The sequence below is a fragment of the Orbicella franksi genome, chromosome 4, assembly GCF_964199315.1.
Source record: "Orbicella franksi chromosome 4, jaOrbFran1.1, whole genome shotgun sequence".
NCBI classification, from domain to species: domain Eukaryota; kingdom Metazoa; phylum Cnidaria; class Anthozoa; order Scleractinia; family Merulinidae; genus Orbicella; species Orbicella franksi.
In genome coordinates, this window is record NC_138148.1 from 5,059,801 (window position 1) to 5,083,705 (window position 23,905).

General features: G+C 39.6%; 1 protein-coding gene and 3 pseudogenes across 3 annotated transcripts in view; 3 read left to right on the forward strand and 1 right to left on the reverse strand.

The window, feature by feature from the left end:
* Positions 1–5,663, forward strand: part of LOC145484347 (TNF receptor-associated factor 6-like) — a 5,783-nt pseudogene extending 120 nt beyond the window's left edge.
* Positions 1–23,011, forward strand: part of LOC145484248 (TNF receptor-associated factor 6-like) — a 48,873-nt pseudogene extending 25,862 nt beyond the window's left edge. Inside the window, exons 4-7 of the transcript XR_014048994.1 lie at positions 17,771–17,935; positions 18,403–18,477; positions 19,782–19,859; positions 21,420–23,011. The product of XR_014048994.1 is annotated as a TNF receptor-associated factor 6-like (transcript). The remainder of the gene's footprint in view (positions 1–17,770; positions 17,936–18,402; positions 18,478–19,781; positions 19,860–21,419) is intronic.
* Positions 7,204–8,982, forward strand: LOC145484348 (uncharacterized). The gene is made up of 2 exons (XM_081462974.1): positions 7,204–8,479; positions 8,956–8,982. The coding sequence occupies exons 1-2, from the start codon at positions 7,808–7,810 to the stop codon at positions 8,980–8,982; spliced, it is 699 nt and encodes a 232-aa protein (XP_081319100.1). The 5' UTR covers positions 7,204–7,807.
* On the reverse strand, positions 11,264–12,757 carry LOC145484320 (52 kDa repressor of the inhibitor of the protein kinase-like; annotated as a pseudogene). The gene is made up of 3 exons (XR_014049003.1): positions 12,580–12,757; positions 11,700–12,176; positions 11,264–11,576 (listed from the first exon to the last, which is right to left on the reverse strand). The product of XR_014049003.1 is annotated as a 52 kDa repressor of the inhibitor of the protein kinase-like (transcript).
* Positions 23,012–23,905: the final 894 nt, after the last annotated feature.

The window sequence follows — 23,905 nt, forward strand, 5'->3', positions numbered from 1 at the left end:
GGGAATTCACTTTTTCCCAAAGATGTCTACAGCCCCTCTATTTTTCTCAGTCCCCACCCCCTACCCAATCAAGTCTTCCGTTTTGTGCTGGCGTCCAGTTCTCTCGCGATTCTATCCGCGTGTTCAACGATCGAATAAAAACACGAGAAAATAGAGGGCTGTGAACAGTCTATGATACAGCACTCATCAAGAGAAAACAATCACTATTTCCGAGTTAAAACCACTGCAGGTATTATAAGTATCATATTTCAACAAAGTTTTTGATCCAGGTTAAACAATGTGTTAAATTCTAGGCTTTTCTCTTTACTTGGAAGCCTTTAGCTCATTGATCCTTTCTATTAATTAACATTTTCTAACAGGCAGGGAGCTCAAGACCAATCTTTCTCTTGTCCTGCCGACAGAGAGGGTCTGGACCGAGACCGGGTAAATCATTTTGTTTTTCAGAATATCACTGCCCAGATAACATTAGATTAGTGAGTTATTAGACCTAAATTTAGAGGGAAAACATAATCAACTTACTTTGAACGTGAAGCTTTTGACTCCGTAATCTCCCTGAGGAGGTGGACAATTCTTTTTGTTTCAGCTTCTAAAACTTCATAGAACTACGACCCTAAGCTATACTGAGTGCTTCCACATTTTTATTGTTCAAATAGTATGTATCTCACCCCTGTGGTCTCCTAGCTCAGTAACTCGAAGCTAGCGCTCACAGAAATGACGAAGACTTTGTGAATGCAATTGAAGATGAGAATCTCTGTTTAATATGTCATTTGCCACTCAAGGAGCCTGTTCAAACGAGATGCGGTCACAGGTTTTGTAAAAAGAATGCCTCGAGGAACATTTTAGAAGGTGCGACTTCTAGCTACAATTTGAGTGTACTTTTTAAACACCTGAATGGCTTTCGTTAGGCCTAGTTTTGACTAATGGTGTTAACCATGCATAAATTTAAGGACAATACAGATATAGTACATAGACTAACAAATGTAGGCGGAAACAAAGGTGGCTTTTGATTCTGTCCTGCGTGTATCAGCCGCTTGTTTGGAATCTCATCACTTATAATTGAGAGTGCGCGCGGCGCTAAGTATGTTTGCCTTTGCAAAAACCAGCCCAACTTAGCCTGGTATGTTAAATTTTCCTGGGCCGATTTTGATCAACCGGAAGAGTTGTAGGTTATTAAACTGAAAGATATGAATTGGTTATCCGGCAAAATTTACCCCTCAGTCAGCGAAATAGTTATGCTCAGTCTTGCAGTTTATGCAAATGTTTGGAAATTTAATGGGCTCGATCAAGGATGTCAAGATCAGTTCATAATTACTATCTGACTTTCAGCTTTTACACGTCGCTTTTTTTGTTGTGTCGAGCTTTAATTCTTGAGATCATCTAAGCTCTTTATGTGTGAAATATTTCAGTAACTTAAACATAAAGTAACCGAAAGCGAAACCTGTTTGAATACTAATGATCCCTTTGGCTCAGTTATCGTAGCACTGAGTAATTAGCAATTCATCAGTTATGATGCGGTTAAATAAAGGCTTGTCCTGCTTTTGTTACCTCTATTTCTCTCAAATGGTACGTCTAGTATTAAGCATATGACTACTAAAAGACACATTTATGACAATATTTAGGTCTTTATAAAGTAAACTGCATAGGAGCGTTTAAAATGTTGGAACAGAGGCTTTTACTATTTGAGCAGCGATTTAATTCCTCTTATTCAGTATTTGTTTTTTTCCGCGCGAAGAGTGCAATATCACGAGGAAATAGTCACTATTTTAGTAAAAAAACTAAACAGATATTAATTATCAATATTTGTAGCACTTCCACTAGGGTTATGGGTCAGAATCCGGCGACATTTAACTTGTTAAATTTACCAGTATTTTTCTTTACTAGGAGAGGAAAGAATTTAACTCGACCTTTTTCTTTTTATTAACACTTTTTAACAGGCAAGGGGCTCAAAACCAACCCATAACTTGTCCTGCTGACAGGGAAGGTCTGGACCGAGACCGGGTAAATAATCTTGTTTTTTTCAGAAGTTCAGCGCTAACATTTCGAGGATAAAAGCTTACGTTAAACTTGAAGAATGTGGCGTAGGGTCGGAGGTGGACATGTCTCTTATGGACTTTTGCTATTTCTTGATATCGCTGTGTAGTAGCTTCTAAATATTCTCCAGTTTAAACTGAGAACCGTGAACAACGATCCTATGAAGAGAGGTTGCAGAAATAGAAAACTATTACGTAGTAATGCAGGCCTTTGCCAGAGTCTGAGATATCTTCATTGATTGAAAATAGCGTGTATCCTATCTCCTCTGGTTTTCTAGCTCAGAAGCTCGAGTAAAGCATGATTTGTTTTTTTCCTTCTTGTTTATTATATTAGTATAGCATTCCAACTCAGCTGTAGTCACTTTTACTGGTCTTGAGTGCTCAAGTACGTGAAGTTATGTTTACGCGCTTTTAGGATGTTTTCCCTGACAAAGCAACAGAAAGGAAGATCCATAGAAAAAATATCAACTGTGTGGATTGTTTAGCCCTCTCCTGCAGGTGTTGGTCAACATTTCACGTCAGATTTGACTAACACTGTGCAGATAAATCTTTCTTCTTTAATTTAGCGGTACTGACTGGACTAAGTGCTCTCGTTAAAAAATATACTGAAACCGCTAGGGCGCATATTTTTTTGTGTGTGTGCAACTGCAGGTTCACTTGGCAACCTGTCTTTTCAAACTCGTCCACTGTAGTAACGAAAACTGCCACGTGACAATACAACGGAGACATCTCGAGGAGCACGTGACCATGAATTGCACGTGGAGAATCCTTGCATATGATCTCTGCGGTGAGCAAAATCCAGAATGTAAGATGCAGGTAATATATGATTTAATTTGATGAAATTATTGCAATTTTCATAACAGCGTCAGACTTAAAGAAAGGATCTGTAGCATGTTATTTCTAGCTATACGCTACTCAACTGCCTAAATGAAATAAGTAAAATTCGTTTTTCTTTTGTGTAAATTATTCCTTTGGACACCAAAGAAAGCAGTTCGTTTAGCATCTCGACCTGTGATTTGACATTTTGCTAAGATTATACATGTTCACTTGTTTTGTGTTTACATAATTTATCATTAAGACTATCAAACCTGAAAGCTACATTACTCTGGAATCTAACTGGAATGAATAAGGGCGCTAGTAGGCCACCCCCATAAAAAAAAACACAGTTCCTACACATACGATTTCTTAAAATGTTATACGTGGCTTTTCTCTTGCAGGATCATATTAGACTTCAGTGCAGCAAGTTCCCAGTAACTTGTTCCAACAGTTGCGGAGCTTCAATTCCAAGGGAAATGGTAAGACTTTCAATTTTGCCTTTTTGACTGACGTACCTGCATTTATCAAGCTTACTTGTCAAAGTTTCAGGCCTGCAGTGTTAGGTATTTTCAGGTTTTTATCGACTAGATGAAGACAGTGCCGGAATTCCTACGGGCCAAAATTGTATACAATTTTATGGGGAATAAGGAAATGTTGCAGTCTACTATTTAATTTCATAACCCGCGCCCGCTAGTGCAGTCCCTGCAATATTTCCAATAGAACACTTGTGCAATGTTGCTAGCCTATCAAGGAACTGAAAGAATGATGACGACGACACCAGAATAATCACGACGCCTTTAAAAAAATGAATTTCTGTTCTAAGTTGCATTGGCACAACAATTTTCTGCTTTTCTAAAAGTGGTTTGCACTAAGTGTGATACAGTGAGCAGTCCTAATCTATTCTGTGGTTTGTCAGGTGATAGTTTGCCTCTTACCCAGATGCTCTTTGAGCTCGTCACGCAATCTACCTCCCCCACGAATGTCTGCTGAAACAAAGAGCTTATTCCTTACCCCTTGTTTGTAAAGATCAGCTGGAGATCACGCGAAAATTACTTTGGAGCCAATCAACGCCGGCTCAATGTGCAACAAAAAGCTAATAATAAACTGAACGGCTCCCTTGGTGAGAGAACTACGACGCAAACAGTTTCGTGTCACGTCAACGGAAACGCTCTCAAATGAATTTTTTCTTATCCCGCCCGAGTTCATAGATTTACGAACACTTTATCGCTTTCAGTTTCTCGAGGGCGATTTAAATAGAATATCGTAAATGTCTCAGAAACTCGATGAAAGGCCATAAGTCTGATAAGTCCTGATTGGGACGCGGCAAACAAAGGGAAAGGAATGTGCCCTTGGCAGCAGACTTTGAGCAGTGTTTGATTTTTTAATCCCATGTTGGTTGGTTCGTTTCTTCGTTCGGCAAGTGTTTTGTTGCTGTTGTTGTTGTTGTTGTTTTTTGTTTTTTGTTTTTTGTTTTTTTCTTATTCCTTTCAGATTCGAAATCACACTGAATATGATTTTCCACTAACCATAATCTCTTGCCCGTATGAAAAGATGTGAAACCAAGGTGAGTACATCAGCTTTTGGAGAACGCAAGCGTAGAGGCGTACGTGACGATGCGAAACGTATTCTGGGTCGTGGTAGCTCACTGTTGCTTGATCGAATGTTCATGTTATCTCAGCCCAGACCAAGGAGAATCATATATATTGTATTCATCAGGATTTGTGATTTCTCCTTCAATCACGCTGAGATAATCCATGAGCGTGATGATCATGGAAAGGTGATATCTTTTTGCGTCAGCCTTTTTACGTTTCGTTAAGAAATCCTTTCCCGAGACAAATGAAAACAGTTTGCGATTGTTATAGAATGTTTTAGATTTTTCGTTGTGTTATCCGTTAAGAGCATTTGAAACAGCTATATTTTGTGATTTCACTGCACCGCTGAATTCGTATTTGCCAAATTGGCTTTGTCCGTGGCATGATTACCAGGCATTTGTTACCAGCTAACTTGAAAGAAGAACTGACTTTTAAGTTTACAACGATCTTTAGAAACTTCATCTCTACTCGCAGGTTCAGCGAGTTCAGGTGGATTCCCATCTTCAGTCTGCCACGAGACTTCATTTTGATTTAGCTTGTGCAAAATTAACTAGCACGAAAGTTAAGTTAAATGACACAGAAGCTAAGTTAAATGACACTGACGCAAAATTAAATGATGCACATATTAAGTTAAATGAGACGAAAGTAAAGTTAAATGAGACAGAAGAGAAACTTAAAGCAACACGGAAAGTAGTGGAGAAACTGGGCACACGAATATGTACCTGGAGAATTAACAACTTTAGTGCAATTTTAAGACATGCAAAGACAGGCGAAAAACCGAGTAACGAAAGTATTCCTTTCTATACAGATAGAACAGAAAGTTATGGATACAAGTTAAAAGTACGTATTTATCCTAACGGCAGATATGCTAGCCAAAACCTGTCGGTGTACATTGTTTTAATGAAGGGAGAATATGACGCTATATTACCCTGGCCTTTCAAAACGAAAGTAAAGTTTACACTGATTGATCAACAGGAAGATCCAGTTGAAGCAAATGTTTGAAATAAACTTAACATGGTTAAAAATCCCAACTGGCGGAAGGCGACAGACCAGTTGGCTATTTACAAAGCGTGACCGAGGAATTGAACTTGGGACTACCGAGAAGCAAATCCCGCTAGTGGCAGGGTGGAGACCTTGAATCCGGGGACCGCTGGATTACAGCACCAGCGCCCTAAACCACTCGGTCACGCTGCCCAGTGTAAAGGTTCACACTGGAGAAAAAAATCGTGAAGCAGTTTTAGATTCCACAAGATCCCAGAGAGATAATGGGAGCATTAGTGTTTTAACCTTACATTGTAAACTGCATTTGAGAATCACGCTAGCTCCACAATGTTTATGTTGGTTATGAATGTAAAACAATTCAGAGCACCTATAATAAGTAGACGCTCTAAGAACGTTTACTCTGGCTTCGTACCGCAATTTTGAATCGTACTTTACAAGTAAGCTTATTGAACTAAACAAAAACAAATCAAAGAATCAAGATATTTTAAAGCAAGAGTTACGATTAGATATATTTACTTGCCTCGTTGAGTATCCTCTTTGTCCAATTGCATGCCGCGTTTGTCTTATTTTCGCCGGAACTTCTGTTTACGACAATTCTTGATCTTCTCAACATCTGAGATGTTCGTCTCAGCATCATAGTCTGCTTTTACTGCGCCTTTCAAAAACATGCGGACTGTAAAATTCAAAGTTCAACCGACAAATGCGTTTTTGGCTACCGTCAATCAAATGTTCGGCGTCTCCTTCCAGCTTCCGACTATGTTGTCTGAACTGCGCTCAACGATTTGATTTGATTACCACGCGCTCGGCAGTAGTCGGAAGCTGGAAGGAGCCGACGAACACTTGATTGACGGTAGTGAAAAACGCATTTAAGAGTCCGCATGTTATTGATAGGCGCATTAAGTCGGTAGTCATAGTTTTTGTCAGTGTTTTCGTCGTAGTTTGAACTCGTACATGGTTCATTTGGTATCTCGTGAGAACGAACATGGACTTTGCTTTTTCTTTTTTTTTTTCGCAGGATTTCAAGCAATATAATACGTCGGCCGACGCGTTAAGAAAACGATCGACATCTTCTTCGAGTCCAAAACTTTCTTCACAAAACACAGCATTCTGTATATGACGTTGTTCACGAAGAGCGAGCACGCGTTACAACATAGCGAGGCGCGCGTTCTGATTGGGTAATACGCCCGATCCATTTGCCCGTGGGTTGCACGCTGACGTCAGTTCGTTTATTTGTACTTTTTCCGGGCAAGATTTTACATCGATCTTGATAATAATAATATTTTTTTTTTTTTTATGCGCTCAAATTTTACAATCGTAAGAATGCTAATGAGATACTGCCTAAAACTCTAAAATGTTTACATAGAAACGACACAAAAAAATTGCGGCGTGAATGATAAAAAAAAAAAAAAAAAAACGCCAAGGCGATAAGGAAGTATTACTGAAAGAAAGTATTATCAAATATTGGTACCCTCTAATGAATTATCTTAGTTCCCGGCTTCAGTTTTGCTCGATCGTGGATTCCTCTTGGGGGAAGAACGACTGCATCGAGCACAAATATAAGCTTACATTTGTGACATTTTCCTTTAAGCCTCAGTTTTTTGTTCATTTAAAGGAGCTCAGTCACGGTTTGCGCATATTGAAAAGTTTAGCCTCAATTTTTCAAATTCGTCGTCTGCATCCTCAGCCATCCTTATCTGTTTGGTGCTTTCCTATCTTATGAACTGTTATTTTCAGGTTTCCTACCATTAAAAGGTAATCATCGGGTAGAATGCCTGGACATTATTAATTATTCATGACCGGCGAAGCGGCAAATTTGAATGTTTGCGTGTCGTGAAATGCCCTGATTAAGAGAAGAAAGGGTCCAAATTGGCCCAATAGCGTTGATAAAACTTACTGTTCTGGTTTCCAGGAGTTAAAACTTCAACTTTCACGCGCGGCTTTTTGAAGAAGAAGGTTGAATCTTCAATTTAAGCCGTTAAGTAAGTTGATATATGAGGTATAAGGAGTAGCTTTTTGCTCTTAAAAATGGGCAAAAATTGGCCATTTTTTGTATGGGGACCGTTTTCAGAAGCAATTTTTAGACCATCTAAACCGGCCTTCCTAATTTTCACGCACGGCAAATGAAAGATGGCTTTTTACTGAAACAAAACCCGTTTCAAATTTGAAAATCGGTCCACAGGAACCTGTAGCTTTTTGAGTTTGAAAACTTCTTGTTGGAGTTGCATTTGAAAATGGCGCGTCTTCGATGGAAGAACTATTGTCTTAAGCACACGTCTGTATAACAATGGCTGTCAAAACTAAACAATACCCATTCAAGAAAACCACTTGACTGTAACTGAAATATTCATTACCGCGAATTTCAAAAGTATGCTGTCGGCGCAGCTGATTCATTCGAAAACCTGTTGCTCAATGAACATGGAAAGCGAAATCGTAAGTGATCGGGAGCTCTTTTCAGAGCTCTTCGAAATCCCGATCCATCCCCTGCTGATCAACATAGTACCTCCGTTCGTCAATGAAAGCAATGGCATATTTCAATTTCAACTGAATGGCGAAGCTCTTTGGAGATGGAGAGAAGTTTGTGGACAGCCGAACACAGTGTTTGCGCTTCTGCAATTAAGTATTCTGCCTCTTGGCTATCGATTGACAGAATCTGCTGGAGAGCGCGTAGGAAAAGCGTTGGCCGAAAGCATCAGGCGGTTTTGGAGAAAGACGCAACACGTCAAAAGCACGACGAAACGGAAAGAGATGCGAGTGGAGACGTGGATTAAGCTGGGAGTGAAACCGGAGGAGATCGCGGAATCACCAAAAGACGTCTTGGCTCACCTCATAGAAGAGAATAGCAACCTTCGCGAGACTGTGGAGGAAAAGGCGGCCGATCTCTACAATAAGATGCGGCAAAGGCTAGCCCACTCTGGAAATGACTACACAGAAGTGGGAAAGAAGCAGCAATACAGGCAATTGACACAAATACAGATCTTTAGCAAAGAAACAATTCTTTTTATTTCTTGCAAAGTTTTAGGGGATTTCAAGGCGAATAAAGTAAGGGAAACATCGCCAATTACTGAAAAATTTCGAAGAGGCGAACGAGTTATTGTGTGACAACAATCTTCGAAGTTTTTGTCACAGAATAATTCGCTCGCGTGAAGATAAGAGTGTTATTCCGTGGATAATTATTCTCCGGAACTTCTTCTGTGATATCCTTTACGTAAAGAAATCACACCAAAACCATGCTATACATCTAAAATCTCATTTAGACTATCAGATAGTCTAAATCTGTGCTATTTGGAATGTATGTTTATGTGGTACGAACATGTACGAACGTGTATGTAGGTGGTACGAAAATGGGTGGTACGAAAAGACGTTGGTACGAAAAACCCGGATACATGTAATGGCCTATGGCAAAAATCGGATGCAAAATATCCATTACAAGTCCAACGCTTGAAATAGCCAGCTTGAAATACGCGATATCGGAAACAATAGAATAAAGAATAACTTTCGAGGCCTTTGTTTCTTAGCCCCGCCTTGACAAGTTAATGAGCTAAGGCAGTATTCCCTTCGGAGGAAAGCGTACGTGATCTTTGACCAATCAGAGCGTCCCTGTTTACGCTTCGCTGCTAATATTACAGACCTATAATTTTTATTCGACTACAAGTAAATGTCCCGAGAACAATAGGCATTCTACGCGATGTTTGTATGTGGCCAAAATAACTCAAAATGCCGTGACTCAGCTCCTTTAAGCTTATTTATTTTTACCAAATAACGAAAGTAACAGAGATCATTTTTTAAAGACCATTCATGTGTCCAGTTTCAGCCTTAGCCGCGCAACTTATCAATTTAATGCGAAGTGGAAAGGAAAACGTAACCATCCGATAGGAAAGATGTTAAAAGCCGCAATGATATAAAAGAAATGGTAATCGTGCAGCGTGCAACTATCGAGTTATGGATGAACTTGGGAGGTTTGCTAAGCACTCAACAAGCTAGAGTTGCACTCAGCTATCGCCTCGTGCTACTCTTACGCTTCTTTCGTGCTGAGCAACCTCCCGAGTACATCCATTACTCGATAGTTGCACGCTGCATGCTTATCATGTCTGAAATAAAGCAAGCTGTGGCATTCAAATCCCCAGTTTCCACGCTCTACAATAGGACCACCTGGGACAATAACCTACCATTTGGCGACCAAATACGTGACTAGGACGACGAAGAAGAACGGCCTGCATTTCATGACTCGGGATTTCCCACGGAAACCCGATCGAGTACTAAATGAACATTATTCCCCACTTGGGGAGTATGACATACAGAGGAAGCAAGCATTTATGGGTGTAAAAAACGTTTGTAATGAAATATTAAGATATACATGTGTCATAAGTGGAACTGACGGGGATGCTTGCCTTTCCTTTTATGGGTAAAAAATCGTGTAAGCATTGTCTAGGGGTAACTATGCCTCAGTCCAACTGTTGGAGATGACCTGGTAATTACACAATTACTTTTGCTTCTATCACCAAAGCCTCCAAAAGCGTGCTGCAGGCTTTGAGGTTTTCGTGAGTTCGCTAACAGTTCCCAGTTGTTCAAAAAGAGGATAACACCTCGGCGATAACACTATCCATTAGATAAATCACTACACTTCTACTCGATAGTGGGATTACCTTTCTGTTACATGTGCTCACAAATACTGCGCAATGCTTTATTTGGTAGTTTCACATGTTTTTCTTAAAAATTTTGCATCAGCTCATTTCTCTAACGCAGATGTAAAAAAGTACGAAGTGAATTTTACATTTGTAAACTGTGGAAGTACACAGTTCTCATAATTCAGCCTCTCAAAAGTTATCGCGGATCAAACTGTCCGTATCTCAAAATATTATCCGTTATCAGTATTAAGGTGGCTTAAAACAGTCATATTTCCGCGTGACTCCTGGGCTCTAGCGCGCACTCCAGCAAGAGGCATCATGCGATCAACCGGAGAGTCGTGATATAGCGTGCGAGGTTTAAAGTTTGCAAAAATTAAAACAAACATGGCAGCGCGAGACATAGTAAAACTTTGTTTCCGCTAAGTTTAGTAAGCTGTTTGCGTTATTAGTCATTTTTACCATGGAAAACATCCATCCTTTAGGCAATTTCAAAGGAGAAACAGTCTGAACCCCTGTGCTGGAACGTGCGTAGGCGGAGAGTTACCTTAAAAAAATAGCACAGCCATTCAAAACTGTACAGTTCCAGGTCTGAAAACTCGCACCTAGCTCTATTAGTCTAAAATTAAAAAAACAGAAAAAAAAAAAAACAGAAATCGGACGTATACTCTAATAATGATGTTTTGAGCGGGCTAACATACTGAACAAAACATGGGCTTTCTGATGAGAAAATCAAAACTTTCTGTATATAATTAGCTTAGCGCGTGATCGTAGAGCCTGGTTCTACCGTAATTAAATACTTTTAGGGTGCTTTTAAACCACTGCGGACAAATAAAGCAGCGAAATCAATCAGCGGACCGGGAAGATCACTTGGCTTCAAAATTTCATTCTCTATAAATTAACCAGGAGCGGATCCAGAAAATTCAGAAAGAGGGGGCCGAGTCCCTCACCCTCCCCCACCCCCCCCCCTCCCTCTACCCGAATGAAAACTTATGAAAACTTCACTTTTCAGGAGATGTAGCATACATGATTGTGGACGTATTCGTGATGTAAAGTAAAGTAACGTTAACGTTTCGGAAGATAGAATTAAAGAGCATTTTATAAAAACGATTTTCAAAGCAAAATCGTAGTGTTAGTGGTAGGCGAACCGTTAACAGAGTCATTGCATTGCATTTATACATCTAGTGTTAATAGAAATAAATCACTGCAGTGGATTGAGAAATGTCATCCTTCTCTGGTTTCGTTTGGCGTACTCGTCAACAACTGCATTATAATTTAAAGGTATGTCTTTGTGAATAAAGAGCAGCAACAGTGCGTTTAAACGTTCTTCTCCCATGGTGCTGCGATAAACATTCTTCACAAAGCGCAGTGAAGAGTTGCTACGTTCAACAGTTGTACTTGTGACTGGGGTGATCAACAGGAGGCGCAGGATTGTGTGGACATTGGGGTAGAGGCTTGAGATGCAGGCTTTCAATGTCTCTTACAGTATCTGGGGTTTTACGGTAGCGTTGTTCCTAAAAATAAAAGCAAGAATTAACACATATTTCAATACAAGGTATAATCGGTTTTTTTCAGCTTATCACAGTTTCACTATTAACTTGGTAACCCATGTAGAGCATTAATGCAGAATAACATACCAGAAGCACTTCCACAGCTCCAGCTCTCGCGACGCACTGCTTGGGGACGACAGATCAGGGGAATAATGCTGAATAAGTTTATCTTGAGAAGACTCGTTAAGCTGCTGTAAGTTGGCAGGTTTCAGTAGCAGTCCAAGCAATGCCGCTTCTGATAGTCCATTAAAGCGGGTATTTATTTGCTCCAACAAGTTGTCAAGGAAGGGAAGAAATATTGCCCGTCGAAAGTAGGCGACTGGTGTCCTGGCATTGGTGTTGTTTCTTAATGTCTGCCTACCACAAGTTCGAGGGATGCTTACCTTGATGTTTGCCTTCTTAGCCATCTTCTTGATCTTTTCATACACAAGATTTGCAAATGCTGTTTTAGCATTCTTGCGTATACCTTTCATCTGTTCCTTCACAACGTTAACATGCTTGTTGCCTCAATAACATCCAATGTGGAACCCTGTAACGAACGGCTGAGTCCTACGGTGAAACGTTCTAGAAGGGAAACGTTACTAATCATAAAAACACCGAATGATAATCAACCTTGCTCTTTAAACTCGCAATCACCTGGCACAAGTAGAAACAACTGATCCATTTTTGAAACATCATCGACAAAGTGTTATTGCTGTAATGATTCTAATCGTTTCTGTCAGAATTTTCTATCGAGAAATCAACTCAATTTACGCAAAACCTTTTGCGACAAATCATTACATTGAGTGCTTTACAAGTATAAGCTTAAGTTGAATATTTTTACTTCATTTGCCTTTTTGCTGGGCGGATGATTACCAAACAAAGTCTCCAAGGCAGAGCTCGAACGTTGTCCGCCAGCAAACAGATACAGATCTTAAAAAATAAAAACGATTACGTCTAACTTAGGTCAAATAAGTAACGTACTCACCTGGTTCACGATGAAATGTAAACAGTGTCTTCTTTGCTTTCCTCGAAAACTTCAGAAAAATATTTCACTCTTCAGCAGTGCAGCAAGGGACACGGCGTGACAATATTCGTGTCCAGTGTTCCTCGTCATTTCAAACCGAAAGAAACGCCTGTTACATTTGGCGTTAACAATAAGCGCGAATTTTAATTTTTGGGTTACGTTTGTTTGAATATTTGATAATATATTATAATAGTTAACACAAAATATATTTCAAATAAGGAAAGCTCCGAAATTGAATAAAATTGAAACCTGATTGTATAATTGTAACAACACTCAAAGGACGGTCAGAAGGGTTGAAATCGTACAAAAACGTTTTGAAAATACAAGAAAAAAAGGGGGGCCGCGACCCCCTCGGCCCCTCCCCTAAATCCGCCCGCTATGTTGATTCGAAACACTCTAATCTGTCTGGCCAATCATAACGGACACAATGCAATAAACCAAACAAAACTGGAAGTGAAGACATGTAGTTAATACAAAGAGCGGGAAAACATACCAGCGAGTCACTATTGTTGGTTTTACTTCTGATTGGATGAAAAAGTGGCGCGAACCTTTTTCAACCAAGCATATTAGAGCGATCATGGCGATGCACACAAGTTAAATATTACATATAGACTCTAGTTTAATAAATTCTACCGTAAAGTGTTAGTAATTTTGGTTGTGAAGTAAGTAGGCTCGGCCACTTGACGGCATCCACCTCAGTTGTGGCGGCGACGAAGTTCATCTTGGCGGCCTCGAGCTCTCAGAAAGCTAAGCTGTGTTATTTTCCGACTTTTTCCCTTAAAATAACATGTTTTGCCCAAAATTTGTAAACATTATTATAAAGAAATAGATTCCTAAACTGTTTGGTTCAATTTTGTTTTCATAATTCAGTTTTAGCGAGCTTAGCGAGAAAGAAAAGTGCGCGTCAAGTCTTCAGAAAGAATAAATCCGAAAAGCAGGTAAATTTGGGGAAATTTCCTCGCACAGAGTATTGCTTTATTTCTTATTTTACTTTGATTTTTTATCGTGTGAAAGTAATCTGTGGCAGGTTAGAACCGCTCTACACTCTGAATCTGCCATTTCTTCAAGGTCAAATCTTTCGTACTCTTCATAGCGAAGCTCCGGCTGCCCGAAGGGCGGCCAAGCGGAACCCCATACTCATATGGGAAAGAAAAAGAAATCCATGAATGGATTTTCTCATGGTTTTCATGGCTAGCGGTATTGCTCGTGGGTGCGCACGCACGACGACGACGACGACGGCGGCGGCGACGGAGTTGCCCAACATGGCGGCCATGTTCCAGCTAATACGTTGACAGAGACATGCACCCTCGGTTAACTTGCTGGCCGGCTTGTTCGGAAGTCGGTTAACGCTAACCCAGGATTATAAAAGTTAACCGAAGTATAATTTTTCTTGTATACAAATGTTTTCACTGCTTTTTGTGTATTTTGAGGACCTTGAGATAATTGAAACTCAAAACAGAAGGCCAAACAACAGAAATGGAAAACTCCACCGTAAAGTTTCAAAACTCAAATCAAAATTCTCGCCTATCTTGGGTTAGCTTAATCGGGCTTTGAACAACCCGGCCCAGGAGCTCCGCTTTTAGGCTTGGGTGAATCTATATATTACGGTAATTCTAAGTTCTTTGAAAAGCTGTAGTCATCATTCTTCGTCAGAAATGATGTCGGCCAAATAGGCTCCTGCTAAAAGCTATCGGGTCTTCTTAAGGTCATTTCCCACTATTGCATTGCGTTATGGCGTCATTAGCGCGCGCTCGTGCTCGCGCATATTGAAAACATGACGGATTTGCCTGGATATTGAGCTCTGTCAGTTGAAAAATGGCTCTAGCTCACCAACGAGCACGGGCACCCCAATTTTTTTTCCAGTCATTGTGATCAACTAATCATAAGCTTTGTGTGAGAAAAGACTGATCTAATTTCTATAACTGAAAATTGAATAAATAAGAAAATAGCAGATACACTGTGGTCTTTTCTATTTTGCAGTCTGTAACCACGTCAAGAAATTTGGTTTAAATTTTTAATAAAGGATTTAGCTTTCTGTCTGAATCAACCTTAAAATGTTTATTTGTGTCCGACACAATGTATTAACTGTAGTTTAATGCGTGTTCTTATGAGTCTGGGCTCACAAAGATTTACAATTACTGGGAATGCGTTCTTATAGGAAGCAATAAATAATGCCAAAATGGGGCATTTTCAATGCCTAACAATATTCAGTGGACAAAGTTTGAACAAAAATCTATTGCAACTTTCATTTCAGTGGAATTACCTTAAACGACGTCATAACAGCGAAACCGCCTGATTCTCTGACTGAGCCTGTTTGTTGTTATGACTTGTTTCGGCCACCGCTGGCCTGCGAACGCAGACGTATTTCCGGCTGTCACTTGTCTCCGCCGAAAATAACTTCTGCGAACCCGAGCCAGGAAACGATTTCTGTGACGTAATGACTTTTGTTACTCTTTGGCCAATCAGATTCCACGATAGAATGAAACTCGAGTGCTCCTCGCAGCGAATACCTCGCGCAGTAGTTCTGGGGCTACTTGAGCTAAACTGTGATTGGCTTAGAATTCCTACGTCACAGAAATCGTTTCCTGGTTCGGGTTCGCGGACGTTATTTTCGGCAGAGACAAGTGACAGCCGGAAATACGTCTGCGTTCGCAGGCTAGGCCACCGCTTGCACAACACAAATCTTAAGGTTTCCTTTTCCCGCGCAAAGGTGGCGGTTACTACCCATGCCCTCTCGGAGGTCACCGCGTTCTTCAAGGCCGCCGCGTCCAGTACCTCAAGGTCCCTCTTTTGGGCTCGTCACGAGTCCAAAGAATGTCTGCGTAGGAAGTTACACCCCAGGGAGCTTTCACTTTCAATTTAAAACATGGCGGAAACTCCAAAAAATCAGTTACCTTCGGGTTACGACGAGGACTTTGTGAATGCAGCGGAAGATGATTTTCAATGTTTAATATGTCATTTGCCCCTCAAGGAGCCTGTTCTGACCAGATGCGGTCACAGGTTTTGTAAAGAATGCCTCGAAGAACATTTTAGAAGGTGCGACTTCTAGCCACAATTTCATTGTACTTTATATAACCATCTGAATGGCTTTCGTTAGGCCTAGCTTTCCCTAGTGGTGTAAACATAATCTTATAAGCACGATAAAGATATAGTATATAGAAAGACCCAGGAATGTAAGCGGAAACACAGAGGTGGCTTTTGATTCAGTCCTGCGTTTCTCGGCCGCTTGTTTGAACTCGTATAACTTATCATCCAGTTTGCGCGTGTCGCTTTTGTATGTTTGCCTATGCAAAAACCGGCCTCGCTAAGCTTAATATGTTTAAGTTTCCTGGGCCGATTTTGACCAACCGAAAGAGTTGTAGGTTATTCAGTTGAAAGATATGAATTGGTTATCCGGCAATATTTACCCCTCAGGCCCGTTTTGAATGTTGCACTTTACATGCGCCGAATCCAATACTAATTTTAGTGGAGTCGAATGAATAAGTTCGGCTGATTTGACTTAAACGTCGCATTTTTTTTTGCCGAATAAAATAGCTGAGCGCGAGCGATAGCGACGTGTCAATTCCCATTCGAGTAAACATAATTTATTTAACATAATTTATGAATTGGATTCGGCACATGTAGAATGCGGCGTTTAAATCAACTGTCGAACTTCAGTCGTATATTCGACTGGATCAGTCGAATATTCGACTGAACTCGCATTTAATTGATTTAAACGTCGCATTTTACATACACTTAATTCCGGGCAATTCGATTCGGCGCATGTAAAATGCGACGTTTAAACCGGGTCTCAGTCAGCGAAATAGTTATGTTCAGTCTTGTAGTTTATGCAAATTTTCGGAAATTTAATTGGCTCGATCAAGGATATCAAGATCAGTTTATAATTACTATCTGACTTTCCGTTTTTACCCGTCGCTTTTTTCTTGTGTCGAGCTTCAATTCTTCAGATCAACTAAGTTCCGCGTTATGTGTGAAATATTTCAGTAACTTAAACATAAAGTAACCGAAAGCGGGAGCTGTTTGAATACTAATGATCCCTCTGGCTCAGTTATCAGAGCATTGAGTTATTAGCAATCCATCAAGCATGAAGCGGTTAAATAAGGCTTGACTTGCTTTTATTACCTCTGTTTCTCTCAAATGGTATGTCCAGTATTAAACAGAACTCCTAAAAGACGCATTTAATAGTGTTAGGCCTTTAGAAAGTGGACTGCATACATGTAGAAGTGTTTAAAAGGTTGGGACACAGGATTTATTTTCGTAGTAGAAACATAATTGCCCCTTAAATTCCATTTATTCGGTATTTGTTTCTTTCCGTGGTAAGCAACCCAATAATAATCAGTGTGATGAATGCAACATCACGGGGAAACTTACGCTATTTTAGTTAAAACCAGTAAACACATATTATTTATCAGAAGTACTTTCACTAAGGTTATGAGTCAGAATCCACATTTAGTGTGTTAAATTCACCAGCCTTTTTCTTTACTAGCCTGAAAGGAAAGCAATTTACTCGTTTTCTTATTATTAACACTTTTTAACAGACAAGAAGCTCAACACCAACCTATAACTTGTCCTGCTGACAGAGAAGGTCTGGACCGAGAACGGGTAAATAATCTAGCTTGTTTCTCAGAAGTTCAGTGCTAACATTTAGACGATAAAATAACCAGCTTACGTTGAACTTGTAGAATGTGACGTGGAGTCAGAGGTAGATATTTCCTTTGTGGACTTTTACTATTTCTTGATCTGTTTGTGGGAGCTTCTATATATTCTCCAGTTGAAATTGGAACACCCAATAGTTATATTATGAACTGGGGAAACTATGACATGGCAATTCATGCCTTGTCAGAGTCTGGGATAACATTGTTTGAAAGTCGTTGTTATACTTGCCACTTGTAAAGGTTGTGACTAGACTGGTGAACTGAGAAGCAAAGAGGTAAAAAGCCTTTTATACTGAATGGCTTTATTGAAAAAGCAACAATCGTGTGCATTGTTCAGCACTTTCCTGCGGGTGTTCGTCAACATTTCACTTCAGATTTGGCTAACATTGTGCAGATGAGTCTTTCTTCTTTTATTTAGCGGTACTGACTGCAGTAAGTGCTCTCCTTTAAAAATATACGGAACCAACTGAGGCGCATACTTTTTTTCTGTGCACCAGGTTCACTTGGCATCTTGTCTTTTAAAACTCGTCCACTGCACAAATGAAAACTGTCCCGTGACAATGCAAAGGAGACATCTCGAGGAACATGTGACCATCAATTGCACCTGGAGAATCCTTGAATGTGGTCACTGCAGTGAGCCACATCCAGTGTGTAATATGCAGGTAATATATGATTTGATTTGATGAGATAATTGCAAATTTCATGACAGCGTCAGACTTAACGAAAGGGTCTGTAGCATGTTATTTCTAGCTATCAGCTACTCAATTAGTAAAACTCGTCGGTTTTATATATATATATATATATATATATATATATATATATATATATATATATATAAATTATGCTGTTGCACACCAAAGAAAGCAGTTCGTTTTGCATCTCGACTGTGATTTGTCAGTTTGCTAAGATTGTACATGTTCACTTGTTTTGTGGTTTCATAATTTATCATGAAGACTATCAAACCTAAAAGCTACATTCGCTGCATTTCTAAGCTAAAGCGTACATGCATTCTGGAATCCAATTCAACTGGAATGAGCAAGGGCAGTAGTAGGCCATCCCTATAAAAAAAAAAACACAGCTCCTACACATGCGATTTCTTGAAATGTTGTTCGTGGATTTTCTCTTGCAGGATCACTTTGGACAGTGCAGCAAGTTCCCAGTAACTTGTTCCAATAGTTGTGGGGCTTCAATTCGAAGGGAAATGGTAAGACTTTTAGTTTTGTCTTTTGGGCTGGCGTACCTGCGTTAATCGAGCTTACCTGTCAAAGTTTCAGGCCTGCAGTGTGAGGTATTTTAGTTGAAACATTTCAAAGGTTTGATCAACCGTATGAAGACAGTGCCGGAATTCCTATACGGCCAGAGTTGTATGTAATTGTATGCAGAATAAGGTAATAATTTAGCCTACTATTTAATTTCGTAACTCCCGCCCGCCAGTGCAGTCGCTGCAATATTTCCAATAGAACACTTGTGCCATGGTGCTAGCCTATTAATTAGGGAGCTTAAGCAATGATGACGACGACACCAGAATTCATCACGACGCCTTGTAAAAAATGAATTTCTGTTTTCTCTTTGAAAAAAATAAGGTCAAGTTGGCACAACAGTTTTCTGCTTTTCTTTAAGTGGTTTGCACTAACTGTGATACAGTGAGCAGTCCCAATCTATTCTATGGTTGGTCAGGTGTTGGTGTTAGCCTCTTACCCAGATGCTCTTTGGGGTCCGTCGTCACGCAATCTTCCTCCCCCACGAACGTCTGCTGAAACAAAGAGCACATTCCTTACCCTTTGTTTGTAAAGATCAGCTGGAGATCACCTGAAAATTACTTTGGAGCCAACCGGCGCCGGCTCAATGTGTAATAAATAGCTAATAGTAAACTGAACGGCTCCCTTCGGGAGAGAACTACGATGCTAACTGTTTCGTGTCACGTCAACGGCAACGCTCTCAAATGAATTTTTTCTTATCCTGTCCGAGTTCATAGATTTACGAACACTTAATCTTTTTCACGCCAAAATACACTATAGTTTCTCTAGGGCGACTTAAACAGAATTAAATATCGTAAATTTCTCACAAACTCGATGAAAGGCCATAAGTCTGATAATTCTTATATTTTGGGGTCTTGTGATCATCTCTCAAGTTTTAAGCAGACTTCCCGCAGGCTTCAGCACTTGAGAGGAAGTAGCCTAATTAACGAATGTTTGCGTACGAATACGCCCATTACTAACTTCATGTAAAGCTCTGTAGCTTCTTACCGATAAGTTATGGAAATACTCGTTGAAAGATCACTCTGGTTTCCGCTGAAGTCTCTGGTAAATTTCTCTGGCTCCAAAGTCCGCAGCCGTGATTAGGACGCTGGAAAAAAAAGGGAAAGAAATGTGCCCTTGGCAGCAGACTTTGAGCAGTGTTTGATTCTTTAATCCCATGTTGGTTGGTTCGTTTCTTCGTTCGTCAAGTGTTTATTATTATTATTATTATTATTATTATTATTATTATTATTATTACTATTCCTTTCAGATTCGAAATCACACTGAATATTATTGTCCACTAACCATAATCTCTTGCCCTTATGAAAAGATGGGATGTGAAATCAAGGTGAGTACATCAGCTTTTCGAGAACGCAAGCGTAAAAAATGTGCGCGACAATGCCGAAAGGTATTATGAATCATGCTAGTTCACTATTGCTTGATCGTATGTCCAAGGGGAATCGTATACATTGTATTCAACAGGATTTGTGATTTTTCCTTCGATCACGCTGAGATCGTCCATAAACTTGATGATCACGGAAAGGTACTATCTCTTTGCGTCAACCTTTTTACGTTTGATTAGGAAATCCTTTCCCGAAACAGCTGTAGGTGGATACAGTTCACGATTTGAAGACATTATTGATCGTCGCAGTTATACACAACTTAACCAGTTGTAAATTAAAGCCTGAAAAAGATCCAGGAATTCGAACAATGACCTCTGCAATACCGGTTCAGTGTTCTACTAACTGAGCTACAGAGCCAACTGGGAGCTATGCCCGTTGGTGGTGAAGAATACAAGTGAATATGTATGAAATATCATATATTTGAACTGCGGAGAAAGGTATGAAGACACGATTGATCATCGCAGTTATATACAACTTAAGCCTGAATTTTTTTTCAGGCTTAATTTTACAACTGCTAAAGTTGTGTATATGACTGCGATGATCAATCATGTCTTTAAATCTTTCTCCGAAGTTCAAATATATATATTTAGTATAATTTCAGAGCTGAGCAAATAGTTTCCAGTAATCAGATTGGTCGAGCGATTCCTTATATGACGCTATATTCACCACTTCAGGCGGTGAATATATCATTTTCGAGGCCTGGTTATTATGCTTGCCACCTTTGCCATCTCGGCAAGTAAACATGGATGTTTGGAAGGATGGAGAATTTTCAAAATGACCGCTGTCGCACTTGGACCAAAAATCCTTTCAAGAACTCGTATTGAAGGAATTTAAGAATCGCAAACGCAGTGGTAACGTTGATCGCCAGCAGGTCAGATTGATTGACCGAAATTTATTTTTCTCCAAACTAAGACTGGTCATTTTTAGACGATGATGACAACTGTGAATGAAGTCAACAACGATAAAACAAAGGTACCGGATGAATTTATTTTTCGTAGTGTTTCGCTTGTTTGTTTTACTGCCGAACTTGATGTGTAAATTGATTCACAATCGAATTAAGCTTACATGTAAGCTTATTTTTAAAACTACGGCTGCATGCGTGTATACAAACGAACAGTCTATTTTAGTTGCTATTCTATGCTTCACCTATGAAAACTGTACTAAAACAATTATTCGCCGAAGGCGAGGTGAACATTAGTGAATATTCACCGATGTTCACCTCGCCTTCGGCGAATAATTGTTAAATATTTCATATATTCACTTGTACAGTTCGTGATTCTTATAGTAGTTTTTAGATTTGTCGAAGTATTATACCTTGAGAGCATTTGAAACATCTATATTTGTAATTGTACTACACTGCTGAATTTACCATAGAACACAATACGTCCATTTTTGACAATTTAAAATACAGTCCTCCTTTGTCCACCAAGCATTCGTTACCAGCTCACTCAAGACAAGAACTTACTATTTGCAATGTTCTTTCAAAAGTTCATCTTTATTTGTAGGTTCAGCGAGTTCAAGTGGATTCCCATCTTCAATCAGCCACGAGACTTCATCTTGACTTGGCCTGTGTAAAGTTAACTAACACAGAAGCTAAGTTAAATGAAACAGAACAGAAACTTGAAGCAACACGGAAAGTAGTGGAGAAACTCGACACGCGAATATTTATCTGGAGAATTAACAATTTTAGTGATATTTGGAGACAAACAAACTTTAGTACAAAGACCGACCAAAAACCTAGTAGAGAAAGTGTTCCGTTCTATACTGATAGAACAGAAAGTTATGGATACAAGTTAAAAGTACGTATTCATCCTGAGAGCTCTATTGGGCGTTTTTGCGGTTCAATGGTGGTGGCCATTGTTGTAATGAAAGGTGAATATGACGCTATATTATCCTGGCCTTTCGAACAGAAAGTGAAATTTACCTTGATTGATCAACAGGAAGATCCAGTTGAACGGAAAAACATTACGCATCTGTTTTATTCCGGCCAACGACCCAGAAGCCTTCGCAAGACCTTTGACAGGAGACAACAAAGAGCGTTATGGTTTTCTTTTATCTTTCGCAAAACTTCATTCAAGGCGTTACCTTGTGAATGACACATTGTTTCTTCAGGTTGAGGTCAGCTCTCCATAACTTTCCGCGCCTGAAAACTTAAACGTTTCTCGGCACAATAGTTATAAAACAACTTTTTTACAGCCAAACAATAACTGCAGTTACCACGGGTGCGAATGGAAATAACCCGAAAGCGGTAAAGGGCCAGTTTGTTAAGTTAACCCGGTCACAAATTGAAATTTATCAGTGTACGGTCAGAGTTAACAAGTTTGGGCACCGATTTCAATAAATACTTCATGCGTGGCGAGCTTACAAAATAGCAAAAAGTAACACAAAGAGTATGTAAATTGATAAACAAGAGTGTTTTCTATTAAAGCAACTGCGCCGACAATCAGTAGTCAATCAATGGTTATTTTTGGCAACCAAAAAAAAAAATCTCTAGATCGTTTTCATTGTTAGAAATGTCTCTAACACACCGCGAGATATTTTTGTATTTTACGCCCTCTTTGAAAGAATTAGTATTAATAAATCGTCTCTATCCTTAAGCAAACTACGTGGGTGGAAAAAGGCAACCTCTCTCCTTGTAGTCCATAACATGAAGTAACCCCTTCCCGGTTACCATATTCCAGCTAGAAGTCCTCTGTAAATGGATAGTTGTAGTCAGTCGATATACGATCTTGGATGTTGTTTGGAATTTAGTGTTTGGCTAATAAAGATTAAATGCAATGAAATAATACCTGCTTCTATTGTCTTTAATTTCCTTATACGCCCTGTTTCCTGTCTAATCACCGTCTTTCCCCATTTACTATTATGTAAACAAGTAATCCCTCATCCTTACTCTGTCGTCATAAAAAGTTGTAATACTCGTCAAAAAAGAAAGAAAAAAAAAGATTCGCACCTTACACGGAAGAACAAAGCCATAAAGGCAGTTTTAGATTCCACAAAAACCCAGAGACATAATACAAAATGATTATTCAAACTCTTCTTTGCAAAAAGCTTAGGTTTTAAAGTGCCCATAATGTCCAATTTGTCCATTTTTTCATTTCATTCTGCATTTCACTCAATTAACTTCTGCGAAAAAAATTTTCAGTCGATTTGGTTAAAACACAATTCTTTTTACTGAAATTTTTAAAAACTTCAAAATCGTATTTTCTTGCGGTCACGAGAATAACGTGCTCAAAAATGGCCACGTGACTTTAGTTTGTGACGTAGGTTTAGGAGCCTGGCTCAGTCTTGCATATAAATACATAAATCGTGCTAATTGTAAGCGGCAAGGCACCTTTCTGGCATTTTGAACTAAATGTAAACAACTGAAGCAAAATCCCACGTGTTTTAATACAAGTCAGCCACGCCAAGACCCAAATCACGTATTCCTGAACCCACTTCACGACTCGTTTCAAACTGAGGAAGACTAGTGGGAATGGTGGACCAAAATGGCGGCAAATTTGAACATCTTCAAAAAATTGTAAAAAACTTGCGTTTTATGAGGTGCACTGGGTGAAAGTAGAATGAGATGGAGAAATGGCCAAATTGGACATTATGGGCACTTAAACCTTACATTATATGTTGCATTTTAGTAAATGCTGGCCCCGGTCGCAATGTTTTGTCAGTTTTGACCGCAAAACAATTCAGAGCACCTATAATGATAAGTAAACATTATTACTCGCTTGGGGAGTAAGACATAAAGTGAAAGCATAATATATATGGGTGTAAAAAAACGTTTGCAATGGCACATTAATATATACATGAGCTACATCTGGCTCTGACAGGGATGCTTATCCTTCAATCCCTTTTCTGGTAACAAATTGTGTAAACATTGCATTCATCGTCTAGGGGTAAGCATGCCTCCACCCAACCGTTGCAGATGGCCTCCTATCACTATAGATTCCGGAGGCGTGCTACAGGCTTTGAGGCTTTAGTGAGTTAGCTAAGGCCTAGG

What these genes read in the sequence shown, in the direction of transcription:
- LOC145484348 (XM_081462974.1), top strand. Translation starts at nt 7,808, where the DNA reads ATGCTGTCGGCGCAGCTGATTCATTCGAAAACCTGTTGCTCAATGAAC. An exon ending in GGGATTTCAAGGCGAATAAA is followed by an intron (nt 8,480 to 8,955) that starts GTAAGGGAAACA and finishes TTTGTTTCTTAG; the next exon opens with CCCCGCCTTGACAAGTTAAT.